The sequence below is a fragment of the Perna viridis genome, chromosome 2 (assembly GCF_037379345.1).
Source record: "Perna viridis isolate PV_CMFRI_1.1 ecotype Kerala chromosome 2, ASM3737934v1, whole genome shotgun sequence".
NCBI classification, from domain to species: Eukaryota; Metazoa; Mollusca; class Bivalvia; order Mytilida; family Mytilidae; genus Perna; species Perna viridis.
The window spans coordinates 28,835,506-28,853,595 of record NC_142446.1 but is presented as its reverse complement, the minus strand read 5'-3'; the positions used below and the strand labels follow the sequence as shown (position 1 = coordinate 28,853,595).

The 18,090-nt window shown below is 31.6% G+C and overlaps 2 protein-coding genes across 2 annotated transcripts; both read right to left on the bottom strand.

The window, feature by feature from the left end:
• Positions 1–1,696: 1,696 nt before the first annotated feature.
• On the bottom strand, positions 1,697–12,470 carry LOC148624515 (sodium/potassium-transporting ATPase subunit beta-2-like). The gene is made up of 6 exons (XM_088567146.1): positions 12,177–12,470; positions 8,287–8,427; positions 7,830–7,940; positions 6,279–6,472; positions 5,488–5,607; positions 1,697–4,746 (listed from the first exon to the last, which is right to left on the bottom strand). The coding sequence occupies exons 1-6, from the start codon at positions 12,322–12,324 to the stop codon at positions 4,507–4,509; spliced, it is 954 nt and encodes a 317-aa protein (XP_088423272.1). The 5' UTR covers positions 12,325–12,470; the 3' UTR covers positions 1,697–4,506.
• A 33-nt stretch (positions 12,471–12,503) lies between these two features.
• On the bottom strand, positions 12,504–17,718 carry LOC148624514 (putative sodium/potassium-transporting ATPase subunit beta-3). Its single transcript, XM_088567147.1, has 6 exons — positions 17,536–17,718; positions 15,679–15,819; positions 15,124–15,234; positions 14,578–14,771; positions 14,135–14,239; positions 12,504–13,334 (listed from the first exon to the last, which is right to left on the bottom strand). The coding sequence occupies exons 1-6, from the start codon at positions 17,687–17,689 to the stop codon at positions 13,095–13,097; spliced, it is 945 nt and encodes a 314-aa protein (XP_088423273.1). The 5' UTR covers positions 17,690–17,718; the 3' UTR covers positions 12,504–13,094.
• Between the last annotated feature and the right edge of the window lie 372 nt (positions 17,719–18,090).

The following is an 18,090-nucleotide window of genomic DNA, read 5'->3' as shown; positions in this document are numbered from 1 at the left end:
ATACTGCTGACGAAAGATTACTACTCGAACATGTGAGCAGCGTATCGAAGTTTAATTGCAATATCAATATGAGTGGAGTTTTGTATTTAAAAGCCGTTCCTCGGTTCAAAAATGTCATTTATACCCCTGCCAGGTTACCAAAACTGATTATTTCCTTATAAGTGAACTTGCAAAACAAACAACGCTGAGTCAAGTGAACATTTGAAAAATGCTAAATTTTTTTAACCTTATACATGTATATACCGTAGACCTGTAATTAATTACTGCTACGTCTGTGCACAGCGCGTAGCTAGACGGAAGCTCAGAAGAACATGCAAGTGCTATCATATTTTTGTATCAAAGTTTTGTAACGGTAAAAAAACTAAGTTTAAATGTTTGTGATACCGATATTGTTACTCTTAGTCAGCTTAAGTTCTTTCGGGTAGATAGTTTGAATACAAAAATACCAGTTTTATATATTTCGATATGCTGTACACGTGTTTCAAGGAGTAACCTCTCATCAGCAGCATTAAAATCAAATATGTAGAAAGATCATATTATACAAGAAGTACTTATAACGAAATCTATCGGAACAGGTTCTACCATATGCAATGCATGGAATGAAGCCTCGGTGTTTTACGTATTTTTAAATTTGGAATACTGCAAGATTTCATAAATAGGGTAGATAAAATGTGATATTATTCGGGGTCAGACAAGTCTGACTACTGGGTTGAACATGGTTTTCGAAGTTAAGATTAATCATCAAGGTATCTTAAAGTGTTATCGAATTCGTGCAACAGATCATGTTTTGAAGGATTTTTTTTTAAAAGAGTTTAACCATGAACTGTGATTCGTAGCAGTGGAGAAACAAATTGGTTATAAAAAGAGCACAATTAGTCCTCACAGGAATACCAACAATCTGTCTGTATAGAGTATTACCAAATCGAATTTATATATTAGCAATTATAAAACTCAAAGCACTGATCATATCCAAGTATGTCCAATTGATGTATTTATCCTGCCTTCAATCACTGAAAATGCATTGTAGTCATTGTAAGTAAATGGGAACTTTCCAAGTGAATTTAGTTTTTTTTCTTATGAATGACTGATAGACAAAATGAATTCTATATATATCATGAAAAAAGTTGAAAAACAACAATTTGGTAAATGTTAATGTATGTCCTCATTTACTATGACATAGAAACCAGTCTTAATTATGTTCTGCCCTAATGACGTTTTTGGGAAATTAAATATTTTACTCAGTTTCTTCTTCATATGGTTATCATCATCATAATCTTTTTTTCTTCCATGGTATGATTTTGTCAGATCTTTTTCTACAAGATGGGCCAGCCCAAACACAGTGGCAGATCCAGGGGGTGGGGTGGATCCTGTGATTTGGAGCATTCCTTTTTCAGATTAAAAAATCATTCAAAATTTGGACAAAATGAGAAAATAATAGCATGGAACCACCTTTTCAACTTATTTTAATTAAACTACTCATTCTCTTTTTTCTTACACTAATGCTTATTATGAGAGTTGGGCTGGTTTCTGGAATTTGAATTTTCATACTAGAAACTGTTATCCTTGCATTTGTCACTTTGTCCCTACCAATCTGCAGTCAACTATCACACATATTTTAAGATGCTGTGCCTTAAAGGTGTGTGTGAAATGAAAGCGGAATTTGTAACTATTTTCTTATGTACATGTATACACAAAATCTGTTTTCTTATGATTTATTATATATTTAATATCAGTGCATTTATGTACATTATATATATCTGAATTAGCTGCATAATCAATAGTGCTAATATTTACATTTATGAACATTTTTTTCAATGCAAGTCACATGAGGTTGTCTCTTTAAAATATATGATAATGCTAACACTTTTCCTAAAAATGAAGTACAAAAATGATCATAAAAACAATAATAAAATAACGCCAACTGGCCCACGTCAGTTTGACAAAAGCAGTGCAGTTTACGAAGGAAACAATAATGAAGTATCTTTTATAATGAGTCTATTATACAAGTATGTATAAATGTACAAATGTACAAATGTACCAGCACTTTCAATTTCAAAGTTATACCAAAGCAGATCACTTGAAAATGCAGAACATTCACTTAATGACTATAAAATATGAAAGTTAAAGAAATCATTGTGATCTTATAGTATGACAGTACAAATAAACCTGACAATTCTTAGGTTGAAAGTGTACACTGTACAGATAAACCTGACAATTCTTAGGTTAAAAATGTACACTGTCTGGTCTAAGACTCCTATTAAATGTTAGATAAGGTATAAATCAAGTAAGAAATAAGTGTGGACATTCATTTAATAAAAGGTTGGAAATCACAGAGGATTGATTCCAGTTTTTCTGTGTTTAACCACAGCTTCAATATACACCTTATTTAGTAGATGTGGAAGTGGCCAATGGTGTTATAAAAATATCAGTACAAATAAGTGTGACAATGGATTATATTTTTTAAAATTCACATTCTTGTTAAATAATCCTGATTAATTATGCCTAAAATAAAGTGTCTGATTTTGAATGTAATCATTAAAATAGAACTATTTTAAAATGTCATAACAAGTACGATAAAAGGTGTTACCAAAATATTATTTTATTACAGAACATTATTTCAACAAATGTAATGAGGGGAAAATATAGGGCACATACTAATACTAAAAAAGAATTTACAAATCTGTTTATACAAAAAATGTCCATATCTTTTTTATCAGACCTTTCTTCCTGATTGACAAAAGACCTGCAGAGTGCAGACATGAGAAAATTTCAAAAATTTAGTACCAGTATTTTGTCAGTTGTAACAATATGTTTATAAATGTATTTCTACAACTCGTTGCTTTCCTTCTAATAAGCTCGAGGTTTTCAAGGAAAATTTGTATTGCATAATCACAATAACAACTGGAAAACAATTAAAATAAACTCATACTATGGGAATCTTTGATTAAAAAGAAAAACAGGAAGGACAGTCTTGAATAATAAGTTAGTCATTCCAATTACAATCATTCTGAAAATGATACCATTTCAAATTTTGTAGAAATAATTATGTAATTAGATATGTTTTCTTATGCTTAACAATTGAAACAGTCTTCACCTGAGTTTGTTTTACCTACTCAGGACATACACCAGAAGCACAGCAATTGCACAATTTGCCTTCATATATAACAGATACATGCAGGTTTATGTTTGCTGTAAAGCTGCATTAGCTGTCATTTTCATAAATTTTCGTTTCTGTTGAAATATACCTTAACTCTGAATTATTTTTACTAAATTGTACTTTTCCTGTTTAACTCCATTTGATATCCATAAATAAAATGCATTAAATATGTGAAATAAGAGTCTATATATTTATTATCTTGCAAGACAAAAAATTGACCTAGATAAATTTGTATGTGTGTGACTTCTGGTGACGTTCGTCCATGCATGTGCTGTAAAGGTCGCTCTGATTGCAAAGGGAAAGTGATTATTCAACAGTAAGGAAGACCAACAGACTCAAGCCGTAAAAGAAAAAAAGTTCAAATATGACACAAGGATCCTTTTGAAATGTACCTATTGTGATATAATGTGGCTCAAATATGGTCATTATTTATTTGAAAACTAATCAAGAAGAACATGAAATGAAGTGAAAACAAGACATGTGCTTACCTATGTATCCCTTATTGTCATTTTTTTACAAAGGTTAAAGTATTTTTAACCCAGGTGAGTGTCTTGTCGGCAATCTTCAGAAGTAATGGCGAAAAATTATCAGATCAGAGCTATCAATCTTCTCTGATTAAAAAACCGTTGTTGCCACAATATTCTGTAGGTATTATCAACATTTATTGCTTCAATTGCATTACTACTGACTTATTTCATTGAATCAGCGAAATCCAGTAGAATCAAAACTGAACAAATTTGGCAGCTAATGCAGCTTCAAATCTGGATATTACTCAGAAAGACAGTTGGCTTTTAAAAAAAATTACAAAGGGTATAATGTACATGTATAACCTATGTTCAAATAGACATATAAATCTATATACAAAAATATACAACCTGGAATGTACATATAACTGATATGTATCAAACATGAATAAAAAAGACATTGACCCAAAAAATGACAACAAAAAGTTTTTTCTTTTCAAAGAAATACTAAGTAAAATAAAAAAATAACCAATTGTTAAAAAGAACTGTTGTTGTTTTTTATATATATATTGGCAAGGAAAAAAACATATATACCTTGAGTAACAATAGAAAGATCAACACATAACAATATTTTATCAAGTTAATTAATATGCAAAGCTTCAATTCAATTTTTAAAGAGTTTTTTTTTTCGCTGTACAAGTTTTATTACATGCTTACAAAAGTATTTGAATCATTGATTCCAACTTAACTTCCCAAATGGCTTTATAGGCAGAGAGGGTTACAGTGTCATTTACAGTACAATAGTAAGAAAACTCAATTAAAAACAAAGGAAAACCTTATACAACAGCACTTGACAAGTAAAATGTCTCTGTTACTAATATAAAATTAGTCAACTAGCAATTCAAATCTGACAGTTCCAGCTCTTTCTACACTGTTACGACGGATATTTCTTGCAAAAGCACGACACTCTACCATGATCAGTATGTTAGGAGCTGGATTCATGAAGCGAACAAACACTAATGGTGATCTGTATCCTTGCTGGTTACGAAACGGAAAATATTTGAAGTGGAAACCAGTTGGTGGGTGGTACTCAAAGTCACCAATATTATCTTGGTCAGCAGGTGTCTGTAATTATTCATAGAAACATTTAAGAATACTTGTATATTATTTGATACTAACATTGTAAAAAACAAAGAATAAGCAAGCTTGCAAACAGAACTGTTAAGTGACATTTTGTTGGGTACATGTATTTGAATTTGTGATTTGTGAGTAAATAAAGTTTTTAAAAAGTCAAAGATTTCTGGGCATATCAAATAAAATTAACACTGAATAAAGCTTTTTGTTGGAATTAAAATAAACATTATGTAAGCATTTTTTTTTTTTGCATATACATGTTTCCCAACATCAACAATGGAGACTGAAGTAATTTTAATAAGAAATGGAAGTTACATATATGACATATCTGTAGGGACTCCCATTTCCATTTCCTTGATTACGAGTAAAAGTTCCAGATCATGTACCTTTGCTAGATCTTACAAAGATGGTAAAATCTAAATTGCTTAATAATGACACACACCTGTCAATTAATTTCTTATAAACAATTAGGAGACAAGTAGACAGGATGTTTAGACCCTAATTAAATCATGCAGACTAATTTATTAGGGTAGACAATTTTTTTTATCCAATATTGGAAAATGGATGTCCGTCATTAGCAAAATTTGTCGGTCAATGAACAGCATTTTTTACTGTTTCCAAAGCCTTGGTCCTAATACCAATGTGGAAGGTCTGTCTTAATTTGAACCCCTGAACAGGCAATTATCAAATAGCCTTAAAAGATTGTAAAATATCAAAATTTAAGTAACTTACCACACCAAAACATTTCAGATGAATACTGTATGGGGCATAAGCACCGCTTTCTACCTCTGGAGAAATGTCATCAGGAATCTCTGTCTCATTGTGGTAGTTTTCAGGATGCCAATCAAAAACCTTAAAATCATCAATTCATTTTGTAACGGAAAGGAAGACTAATGTTAAAAAACAATTATTCTAGTGATGCAATAGCCTTTAATCCCAAACCCAAATGGATTTATAACTCTTAATCGACAGATCTTCCAATATAGAGTTAATTTTGTTTTTTACAGTGGTAGAAAAAAGTACATTTTTGTTCATTTTTGGTAACTCATTTGGATATGAAATACTTAAAAATTGCTATAAACAGGATCTTAAAGTGACAACTCCAATCAAATTAATCATCTTAATTATGTAAATTTCCCTATGCTAATAATGTCCGGTTAAGGAGGAGTTGCAGTTACATGTAATAGCTACATGTACATATGTAAAAATGTAAAAAAAATCATTGCCTTCCACGTTACAATGACCAAGCATTAAGTAAAGTCCTTTGAAATCCATTAAAAGGAATAGGAGAAGTTGCAATTATTCCTGATCAAAATGTAAGACTTCTTGATGAGTTTTTTTCACCTTACAAGCATTTCTTTCCTTCATGCATATAAACATAGTCATATTATGCCAAAACTCTTGATCTAGTTCCATTGAACTCTAATGAAGAATTTGTGAGAATGTTGCTTGTACCACAACTCGGGGTAAGGTATACACATGTAGATTTACAAGAAACTGAAAATAAATCAGTATATACTTACCTTATTTAACTTCAACAGTATACAAGGCATCCCATCATCCATACCAAAAGCCTGTTGTTTGATACAATCTGGACCAAGGTTGTTTAACTCATATCTACAAGCTTTATCCCATTCAGATCTTGGACGTCGTTTATTATAAGTTTTACAGTCAACCATAATGCCTGTATCTGTTACTTGGTTCTGATTTTCATAAACTTAAAAAGCAAGTAATATTTTTCTAGCTAACAGTATTGTAGGATTTCAAATTTTTTCTTAAGTTTCCACAGAAAATCTCAAATGAATATTAACTTTTCCACAATTAAAGCATGTTCTGTAACCTTTTCGACTCACCCGGAATTTTTATGTAACTTCACCGTCATTGTTTTTTTTAGTAATCAATTCATGTTTCCGATCGTATGGACAACAAAAGTTTACACCTTTTATTATTGGAAAATGTTAGGCCACAATGGAGTAAGTACATTTAAAACTCCACATTTAGTATCATAATCATATACATGATCGTTTTTATGTTTATTGATATTCATGAACTTGCACTACATGTTATGTGTCATTATGTAATTTTCACTGACGGAACATGTCAACTATGATTGACCATTGAAAACACACATTCTATTGTCTATATTTACACTTTTACAAGTAGGATGCAATTTTAGCTATTGTTTAAACGTTAATTTACATACTCGGACATCGATAGGCATTGTTTATTTACATTTTCAAAAATTCGTATAAAATACAGTACCGGGCCAGTCACAAACTATGCAGTTTCTTATTAGGGGTGATGACCGGCATTTTGTTTTTACAGTACCGCTCAGTTGTAATCTCATAGTAAGTATATTTGTAGTTTTCTTTTTAGTGTTTTATGTGTTTTCATAATGCAAACAGACTTCAAGTGGATTTTGAGATATTTTTTGTAATCAAACAACATCTCTGTATTTGTGTATATATGTTTTATCATGTTTTCTATATATATGCAGTATTTTGTATTTTGATCATGACTAGGGACTTAAGATTGTTATTTTGTAACTTTCAGATCTAACCATCATCATCATCGTCATCATCTTTATTATTAACCTGATGACATCTTGATTGTTATGGACTAATTGGAATAAATGGTTAAACTACTGTCAGTTTTCTTACAACAATCAGGACAGTACAAAGCATACTTTCTAAAATTAACAAATCCTTTCAGAAATTCAAGTTTTGTACATGCTAAACGAAAAGTGGAATGTAATAAACAACTTTTCCAATCCAAAATTATGCATGCCCAAGATGATGTGAAAGAGGAATCAAAGAACACCGTATCCAGAAGCAAACAAAAGCTGCTTAGATGCAATCCATAGAATAATTGTATATCAAACATTACAGGTTTAACAACAAATTTTAACATTTTGATGCTAAAAACATTCAAAAAGTGTAAAGATCTCATTGCACTTTTCCAGTAACTAACATTTCATTTCTATGATTTTCTAACATACATGTAACATAAAATCTAATATTGAATCTAATAGAAAAAGAACATGTAAAAATAAGTATTTATATATAGATACATACACTGTAAATAAGCTTCTAAGTTATCAGTTAATGGTGAATATGATGTTGGGTCAGCTTTTATAAATCTAATCAGGGTCATATCAACACTGGGAAGTGGACGGAAACCCAAAGCTGAAAAAAACACAAAAAAAACGTCAAGAAATGATAAAATGTAAAGTTACATTCTGTCAAACAGTAAGTCCTACACAGAGGATACTCAGCAACAAACACAAAAATGTACAAACATATACTGAATGGTGAACTCTCAGTAGATTTGTAGGTCACAAAAAATCAGACAGAAAGTAAAATGTATCATTTAATTTCATGTAAACATCCTATGGAGCAGAGGAATAATAAGTACAGATAATATGTATATCAATTTACATTAACTGCATAACTAAACTTTTATCCTGTGTTTATAAATGTTAATAGTGTATAAATAAATAAATTTTTATGTAGAAATAAATATGGGACTTACAAGGATTCTGTTGGAGTAAACTGTCTGGACCCTGCAGTCTGGGAACATTCCAATTGAGTGTTAAATAAACAACAGCACCACATGCTAACATGAAGCAAACCAGCAACCCATAGAAGAACACATAAAATATGGCCCCAAAAACTGAAAATACATAAAAAAAATGTAATAAAAACATCATGTTTTAAAAAATAAACTAGCATGTACAAATGTACACATCAGATTCTTAGGAATCAGCTTCATAGATTGTGGTCTGGCAAATACTTCATGCATTTTGGACAAGAATGTTTGACCAATCCAACAGCAGATTTTTATTGTTTTAGCTCACAGAAGTAATAGCCTGCAGGAAGCCATGTCATCAAGGACACTACTCGTCATCACTGTATCTTTTATACGAGGCATGCTTGAAGGAGAAACAGTGACTGCTAATTTTCAACCCATGACCCCCTGCACTAAAGGTGATGATGCTACTACCCTTACAATTTCTAAGAGATACATTCACTTATAGTCAAGACAAAGTTATTGTCTGAACATCTTCAAAATGCATGTTTCTGGCCCTTTTAAGTCCCTAATTCCAAATTGGTTCAAATCATAACCTGAACTTTTCTTTTGTGGTACAATATATAAGAGTTCAGTTCACTTATAGTCAAACTATTGTCAAGAGATCTTGAAAATGTTTGTTTCTGGCCATTAATTCCTTATTGGTTCAAGCCACAACCCCCAAAAATTAATCAAAGCTTTCCTTTCGTGGTAAAGCAACTTGTGGTATAATAACATATAGATCCAAACACTCACATTGAAATTATTGTCTGGAAAACAAACTGTCTATAGAAGCCAGACAATGCTGACTATGAAGAGCATGATACCATTACACAATCTGAGTTTTTCCTAAGTTGTATTAAGAACTTCACAGAAACATGATTGTTTATAATGCAGATCAAATCATTTTGATAGTAGTGTTGTTTATAGCCTTATTATTAGCGTGAGAAGTCAATGGTATGTGACAATACTAATATTGTGAACTTTCAGACTGCTTAGAAAGACATACTATGATTCATATAATAATACAAATGTTAGTACTTTTTTTCAAAATACATGACATAATGATATGATCAGTTTTATTTAAATACATGTACTAATAACCTTTCCAACAATATAAACTTATTTTTATTGTAAGAATTTGCTATTCCAGGACAAAGATTCTTATACTTGTTGTTGCGTCTGCTAGCTCTTATATCTTGAAAGTGTTTGTAGGGTCACAAATTAATTAGTCCTGCTCCATGGAGCTTGTACATCAGTTTTATTCTGTTTATCTACTTCATTTGTTGTTTTAGATGTTATAATTGGTTTTTTTTCAATGTAATAATTATTTAGATAATATTTTAATGGAACTTACACACATTGTATAAATGTAGTTGCATTGTATATTGTAATGACTTTTAGAATCTCTCATATAGTAATCACAACAGAGTTACATTAAGGTGTGATTTAATTGAGTTGGGAACAAGTCCTGAAAATATTAAGGTTATACATCTATATGTGGTTTTAATCCATTATAAAATTAGGTAGAAAAATTTATTTTTTAAAAGTGGGACAAGAAAAACATCTAAAAAGGCATTCTTTTATCACCTTGAAGTTCTTGTGCTCAAACTTTTATAATTTATTTTGATCTGTAACTTTTGAATAATGAAGATTGAAATATATTTTCTATGTCTAGTCACTCTGAATTAAGACAAAATTAAATATATATTTTCACTTGAAACACTCTTAAACAGTATTTCACATTTACAAAACTTTCTACTTTTATAAATGGGTAAAGAATTCTTCATATGAGTGGTAGTACCCTAACTTTGACTCCTTCTTTATCTCAAGTTACTTTACAGTTGATGACTTCATTTTTTACATCTGTTGGAGCCACTGCATATTAGTACAGTGAAACTTCTCCAAACTGGCCACCACTGGGACAAGAAAAAATGGCCAGTTTATAGGGTGGCCGGTTTTGTGAAAAAATAGCAATGCATTCTAAGAGCTGTTTCCATTAATGTGTTCTATAACCCTTTACCTTGTCAGTTTGTTGGTTGAGACATTTAATGCCAATTCAAAACTTTTCGCCTTTTTATTTCATTTCAAAGCTTGCATCATTTGTAAATGATTTGATTTTACAAATGGTACTGCCGATAAAATAATGTTCGCGGTTTTGAAAGAATGTGTATTAAAGATCAAAGGGCTATTGATGGTAACTTATTATTTGTATTGTTTTCGTAAATTACTATCAACTAAGTCTAATAATTTCACCCCTATGTTGTTTTGGCTTGGGCACAGGTCACATTAATTGACAGTTACAAGATTGTAAAGATCGTACTATTAAATGACCCTGGTTGCCTGGCGTGTTTACACACCAATTAACAGCCAACCAGTGACAAAATGTAATGTTTGGATTAAATTTCTTGTTTAAACCACTGTCCCCTTCAATTATCATCTGTCCACTGTTGAAGTGAATGAATTATTAATTACGTAATATTATGTAATCATTGACAGTTTTGTTGTCACATTTATTACAGGTGAACAATAACCGGGAGGCTGGAATTGAGAAGTTATTTTTATTTGAAATATGTAACTTAAACTGTGAAAAACCGGCCGCTGTACGGTTTTAGGGGGTAGCCGGTCTATTGAAGAAAAAACACATAGGTTTTAAGGTATATCGGCCGGGACTTTTGAAATCGGCCGGTTAGAAGGGAAGACCTGTTTTCTGAGAGTCCGGTTTGGAGAAGTTTCACTGTAGTTCTGAAATGTAATGCTGTATAGTATCAAGATAAAGCACCATAATGCAGACTGACATGTTCCTAAAAATAGGGTAGGTAGGTAAGGATGTCTTATATTTATATTGCGTATGTATGGGAGAAACATTCTGAATTTAGCAGTGCTTATTGAAAAGTGATAAAAAAAACTTAAGGATATACTACATTTAGCTGAAAAAATAGGGTAGGTATTTGGCCTAATTAATATGAATTTTAACCTTTTACATTAGAAGCACTGAGAGCCTGATATCTGTCTGACAGGAGTTATCCTGTAGTACTGAGGACAGACATCACGAAACTTGTTGACACTTTACTGGACATTCAGGCCAGCAGCTTTACAAAATCCTTTCGTAAATGGTGAAAATGATGAGCATTAGCTAAATCACTGTTCTTGTCACATCTGCAGTACAAAATATGTAATTTCCAACTCAAATAAAAATCTAAACTTATAATTAAGGAGAGGAATTAAACACTATATTGATGGACCTAATTAATAAATAATAAACCAGACATTTGGTCTGACACACTAATGGAATTTATCGGACTTTCCCAAATAGTGTAGGTCAGGACTGTCGGACCAGCAGTTTTTGCGATATCTGACAATCTGTGAGTACAGATCTCTAGACTCTACTATTTTCATACCATTTACATAAAAAATTATGTTTTCATTTATACCAATACTGCAATAGGTTTAGTAACTATATTTGAAAATATCAATATGAATGAATGAAAATGTTTTTATTCAATTTCGTCCATTAACAGAGTAATCAAGGGAACCAAGGTTATAGCGGTAATCAAAAGAATGAAATCCAGGAACTAAGACCAGACATGGAAAACAGACATACACAACAAAGAACATAAAGTAACTAAAATCATACATACAAAGTAACAAAAGTAAATGAGCAACTCGGACTCCACTAAAAACTGGGAGCATGGATCATGTGCACCGGTAGGGTAAGCGTCCTCTGTTTTTCTAGAAACACCCGTTACACCTGCATCAGAAGCAAAGAAGTGACGGTTTAAAATGTAAACAAATAACTTCAGGTAAACCGGAAATGATTTTGAGTTGGTGGATACATTGAATTATCATCTCACCCCATTGCATTATCGACTTCCCGAGAATTTTCCCTTCCTCTGAATCAAAAAGAAATTTTGTGACATCATCTAGTCGTCGTTTAAATGTCCCAGTTTCGGGTTCTGTTTGCAAGGTAAATGCGGTACTCCCGCTTACTGTCGACGCCATTCTCTTCCTAATTGAACTGGTTACCCGAAAGGACCATTGGAACCAGTTGAAAACGTAACCACACGGAAACGATTTTTTTCCGGATTTCCCAGAATCATATGATTTTCTTTTATTATTGTTATAATCGTGTAATCATCTGGTTATAATTGAAATTATGAATGTAAACAAACAAATTAAAATCAGTTATATTACATGTAATAATATTTAAAGGACGGTACACAACAATACCGTGATCACCTTTCAAAATTAACATTTTTGTACAAAAATTGTTACAAAAAAACACGACTTTAAAACAAAAGTAGAAAAAGCAACATGAAACAAATCAGCCTGGAAACAGTAATGATCCGACAACTGATGTACTCAGTTAATTCTAAAAAAAAATAATTAAATCGGTAAGCAAAAAATAAACAACAAAAATCATTTAAACAGGAGGTTCATAGGAGTTGAATTATCATCATAGTAATTGACCACTAATATTGCTGAGTTAGCTATTACGTAAAATTTGTAGATAGATAATTGAATGTGCAGTAGATAAAATTTCATCTTATAGTCTAAGTATCATACACTACTTAATGCTCGAGGACAGTAGCTCACAATATTTGTTACACCAATACTCTTAGTCTCGTTTATAATCCTCTCCAAATAATAAGTTAGAACATTCTCCCACCACGAATGTAATCATTACAAAAATGTTCCAACAATAGCACAAGATCCAACCAGCTTCATAATTAAGGCACTTAGTATAGTCAGTTCACCGACACATTTTGAATTTAATCTACGAGAATTTCGAAACGAACTGTTCCTGCTCGTTCTACGCTATTTCGCCTAAGATTTCTAGCATATGCCCTACACTCAACCATTACTAATGTACTGGCAGTTGGGTTAACAAAACGTGCGAACACTAATGGAGATCTATACCCTTGCTGATTACGGAAAGGGAAATATTTGAAAGGAAATCCTCCCGGTGGATAGTATTCAACCTCTCCCATATTATCTTCATCTGCTGGTGTCTGTAAGTAAATAAATATTTATATATAAGATACAAGATATAATGATGATGGTAGTGCCAACAAAATTCTAAAACACAAAATTCAAGATAACAATTATGTTAGTATTATATTCATATAAATATATGTCTCCAAGTTGACGTTCAATTACGGATTAAAAAAATAAGCCACCGAATACGTGTCGAAAAAAAATTGTATTTTTAATAGTGGTGTTTTTAGGCTAAAAACCACTAATTCCACTTCCCATAGGCTTCTATGCTAATTTCACAATATTCAATGGCTTCTCTGGACTTTACCTTAACTTTAACCTGCAGAGGACTATATATCAGCATGATTCTACATATGTCAGCTCACAATCCTCAAAAAAATGATTTTGTAATATTAAAAAAATATTTTCTAATATTACAAAATATTGATTTTTGTCCACTTTGGCTTGCCATAGTATACTACATCTTGTGCCATGTATATGTAAAGTTTAAGGTCTAGGCATGTGACGAAAGAGTACCAGTTGCCTCTTAATTTCAAGCTGGCTTGTGTGATAGAGTAATCAAGGGAACCAAGATTCAAATAAGGTAATCCTTGAAGTTGGGATTATTTAGATTTTTTTATAGATACTTTGCACTTGTTTATATACGACTTCATTGTAGACATACTAGAAACACACTGACCAAACATTTAAATTTTATAGTATACCCTGTAAAACTACATGCAAATACGAGCCTAGTTTGACAAATAACACCTAAAACATAAATGTTAAGACAAAAAAAAAACACTACCATTTTATATAATACTGGTGTACTCACAAGTCCAAAGCATTTGACATTAACATGATATGGCACGTAACTATCAGCAATCTCTTCTGGAATCTCGCTCTCGTTGTGATAGTTTTCAGGATGCCAATCAAAGACCTGAAAAGATGTTATAGATTGTGATGTGTTGATCAAAGGGATACAATTCATTCAGCAAGCTTAAGCTGATTTCGGATACAAATGTATATACTCTAAGAAAATTTCTCATTAAAACAATATAAGAGTGACACTATCACAATATCAGAAGTCTTTATAGAACACAAATTTAAGTAATATCTATTTAACAAATGAGTTCATTGTATAATATATGATACTTAAAGGCGTGTTTTTTGTAAAACTGTACAGAAAAAAAACATAACGATGAATAATCTATCGATTCAGGCTTGACTTATCCATTGATTATTGGAAACTAACTAATAATTCTATCAACAGTTTACCTTGTTTAGTTTAAGCAAAACACATGGCCATCCATCACCTAAACCAAACGCCTGTTGTTTGATGCACAAGGTTCCTAGATTGTTAAGTTCGAATCTACAGGCTTTATCCCATTCCTTCCTTGGACGTCTTTTGTTATAAGTTTTACAGTCAACCATTGCCCCAGTGTCTGTTACTTGATTTTGGTTCTCATAGACTGAAACGAATCGACATTGTATTTTTTTCAAAATATATATATTTGTACCTACCTCAGAGATAAACATTCTTCTCTCTTTCTGAAGAGGAATTGAAATAACTTTGACATGAGCATTTATATGTAGTCATATAAACTTTCACCAAAGTTCGTCAAAAGTTAGAGAATTAGAAGCGGTTCCGAAACCAAACTTTTAATTCTAAAAGTAGGATCACATGTCGAAAATAAAATTTGAGCTTTGATGAACTGATGAAACGTTTGACTTTCAGTCCCTTTAAGTAACTTTTAGTTTTATATTTCAAACAAAAACGTGCTAGCAATATATGACTCTCATATTGCAGAAGTTACCACTTACACATCAAATAAGCCTCTAGATTGTCTTGTAGTGGAGCATATGAAGTTGGAACACCCTTGATGAACCTGATAAGTGTCATGTCAACTGACGGTAATGGACGAAATCCTAATGCTGAAAGTAAAAGTAAATTGTTCAGTACTTTTAAAACATTTCATGTAACGAATGCATAAAAAACCATGTATCTTCCAATTGGTGATGTATATAATATCAATGTGTACATCATTTTTAATATATACATGTACATTAAAAGGTTTACTTTTTAATTGTTTTAAACTATGCTATACTTAATGGGTTGATTATAATATGTTCAGTAAAACAAGGATCACTTCAATTTTTAACAAATCCATAAAACTGTACTGAAAAAAAGTGATCAATGATAATATCTTCTGTCTTGTTGAGTGTTTGTTTTAGCCTACAAATAATCAGAGGTGAACTGCTTATTACTCACAGAAACATCCATTTGTCACGAAAACAACACAGACTTTATGAACTACTAGCAGTTTGCATAATGAAATGATTTACATTACTTTTTCCAAAACGAATAGTTTTACTTACACGGACTTAATTGGAGAATACTATCCTGACCCTTAAGTCGAGGGACATTCCAGTTAAGTGTCTGATAAACAACACTTCCACAGGCAGTTACAAATAGTCCAAGACATATATAGAATACCGGGTAGAAGACGAGACCACATACTACAACGATAAAAAGATTAATGATGTGGAACTGTCATCTTCTGTTCTGATTTTATATCAATAACCAACAATGTGATGAAAAACAAACAAAAGCAAACAAAAATAAAACGTATCAAACTACAGTTTGCGTCCTAGAAAAGCAGCTTCAACAAACTGACTTGACGGTCTACTCAAAACTATGTTTTGCAACAGTCTTGCCGGCTTTGGTAAAATGTAACCTATGAAAGGTTGTGTTGCAAATTTGAAAATTTAAAAATTGTAAAACGTCTTTGAAATTGTAAAACTTGAAAAAAAAAATAAAAATTAGGATAGAGATGGAAAAAGATAAGACAGAAATGGTAAAACAGTAAAACGTTAAGACAGAGGTAGTAAAAATGTAAGATAGAGAAGGTAAAAGATTAAGACGGAGAGAGTAAAATGGTAAAATGTTTTGACAGAGATGTGAAGAGGGTAAAACGGTAAAACGTCAAGACATAGGTGGTAAAAATTAAGACATAGATGGTAAAAGATGTAGACAGAGATGGTAAGATGGTAAAACGTTAAGACAAAGGTGGTAAAGGATTGTGAAACTGTAAAACGTTAAGACAGCGATGATAAAAGATTAACTTAAAGATGAAAGAACACATCATATTACTTTGAATGTTTTGAAATGGCAACATGTTTCTAAGATCGGTGTTTCGACGGAAAGAAGGAATCTCGATGACAATTTTGATTTACTCATTGTAAACTATTATCACCTATGTTGTACATGTACGATGGTTTACAAATATTATAATTACGATTTAAAGGTAAATGCACATTGAAGGGAAGCCAAAACTTATAAAATTGCACTCGCTAAAAGCTTCTTATTGTATGTTCAGTAGAGCAGAACTACACTTATTTCTCACGCATTTCTTTGCCGATTTAAAATGATAAAACAAGTAACGTATAAAACCTATGAAAGTCATGCATTTTTTTTTCTCATAAATCGGTCACGATCTTGTAAAAAGTTAGAAAACGTCTCTGCTGCCTGCAATCCTAGCGTAAGTAACAATTGCAAATCTAAAAACCGTCCGGTCACATCAATATGGGACAAGCATGTTTGTCAAATCTTTACAGATTGTTTTTTACTTTTGGTATTTCATATCATATTTACTAACAATGTCTTGATTTAATTGGAAAAGACAGACACATTTATTCAAAAATATATATTTCAAAAATTTAAAGATTATTTCTTGAATTAGGATTTTATTATATTACACTTACTGCCAAGAAGTGGGAGGACAAAAAAAATAAGAGTAAATTTTCAACTTAAGATATGCAATTGGACAGCGAATGGCAAATCGCGCTTTTTTTTCATTTTATTTTGAAATTGTGCAATGAGTCCGTTGCTGTAGATTGTTTATTGCTATCACTTTTTTTTGCAGATACATAGTATAAGATGTCTCAGTCAACTCTTAAAGAAGCAACTAAAATAGCACAGTCATTTTTATTACAAACCTATAACTGTAATGGTGACGCGGAAAACGGAAATAACATTATGATACCATAGAGAAATGAATCAGAAATTTGATTCCAGAATCTATACTTTTCTTTTTTTGGTTAAACAGTATGTATTGATAAACGAAAGAAATGGTTGAACTTATGCAATATAACTTTCAGGGATTAGTATAAAAGACAGGGAATTTCTTCTTACATGCTTTAAAATCCAGGAAGATGAAAACTCCAAAAACTTACTCCATTGTGAAATAGACTTTCCTAAAATTTTTCCATTTTCAACATCTAAACAAAAAGTAGTTACATCCTCAAAACGTCGTTTGAATGTTCCTGTATCTGGTTCTGTCTGAAGAGTAAACGCAGTACTGACGGTCCCGCTTACCGAAGACGCCATTTTCCTAAGTAAATCTATATGCAAATTAGTTCAGAATCCAATCAAATTCATTTTCAAAGGTGCAATGAGTAAATGATTGAAATGAAAATAGTGGTATCCTGGAGGAACGTCACATTTACGGTTGGTATGTCGTGCGCTTCAGTTTAACACGCCCATCAGTTAGATATTTAAAAAAATATTCAAATAAGACAGGTATCTCAGAAAGAGGTCTTTCTTCTTTTATGAAGAAAATCTATAAGTTAGTCAAGCGTTACGTGAATAAATAGTAACTCATAGTATTAGAACGATACTGGTCATTAGAAAAAAAGCATAAAAACTAGAAAAAAAGAAAATAAATGCACCGTTAAAGCCGACCTTGGAAAAAAAAACTTTTAAATCAAAAGCAGTCATGTAAACATAAA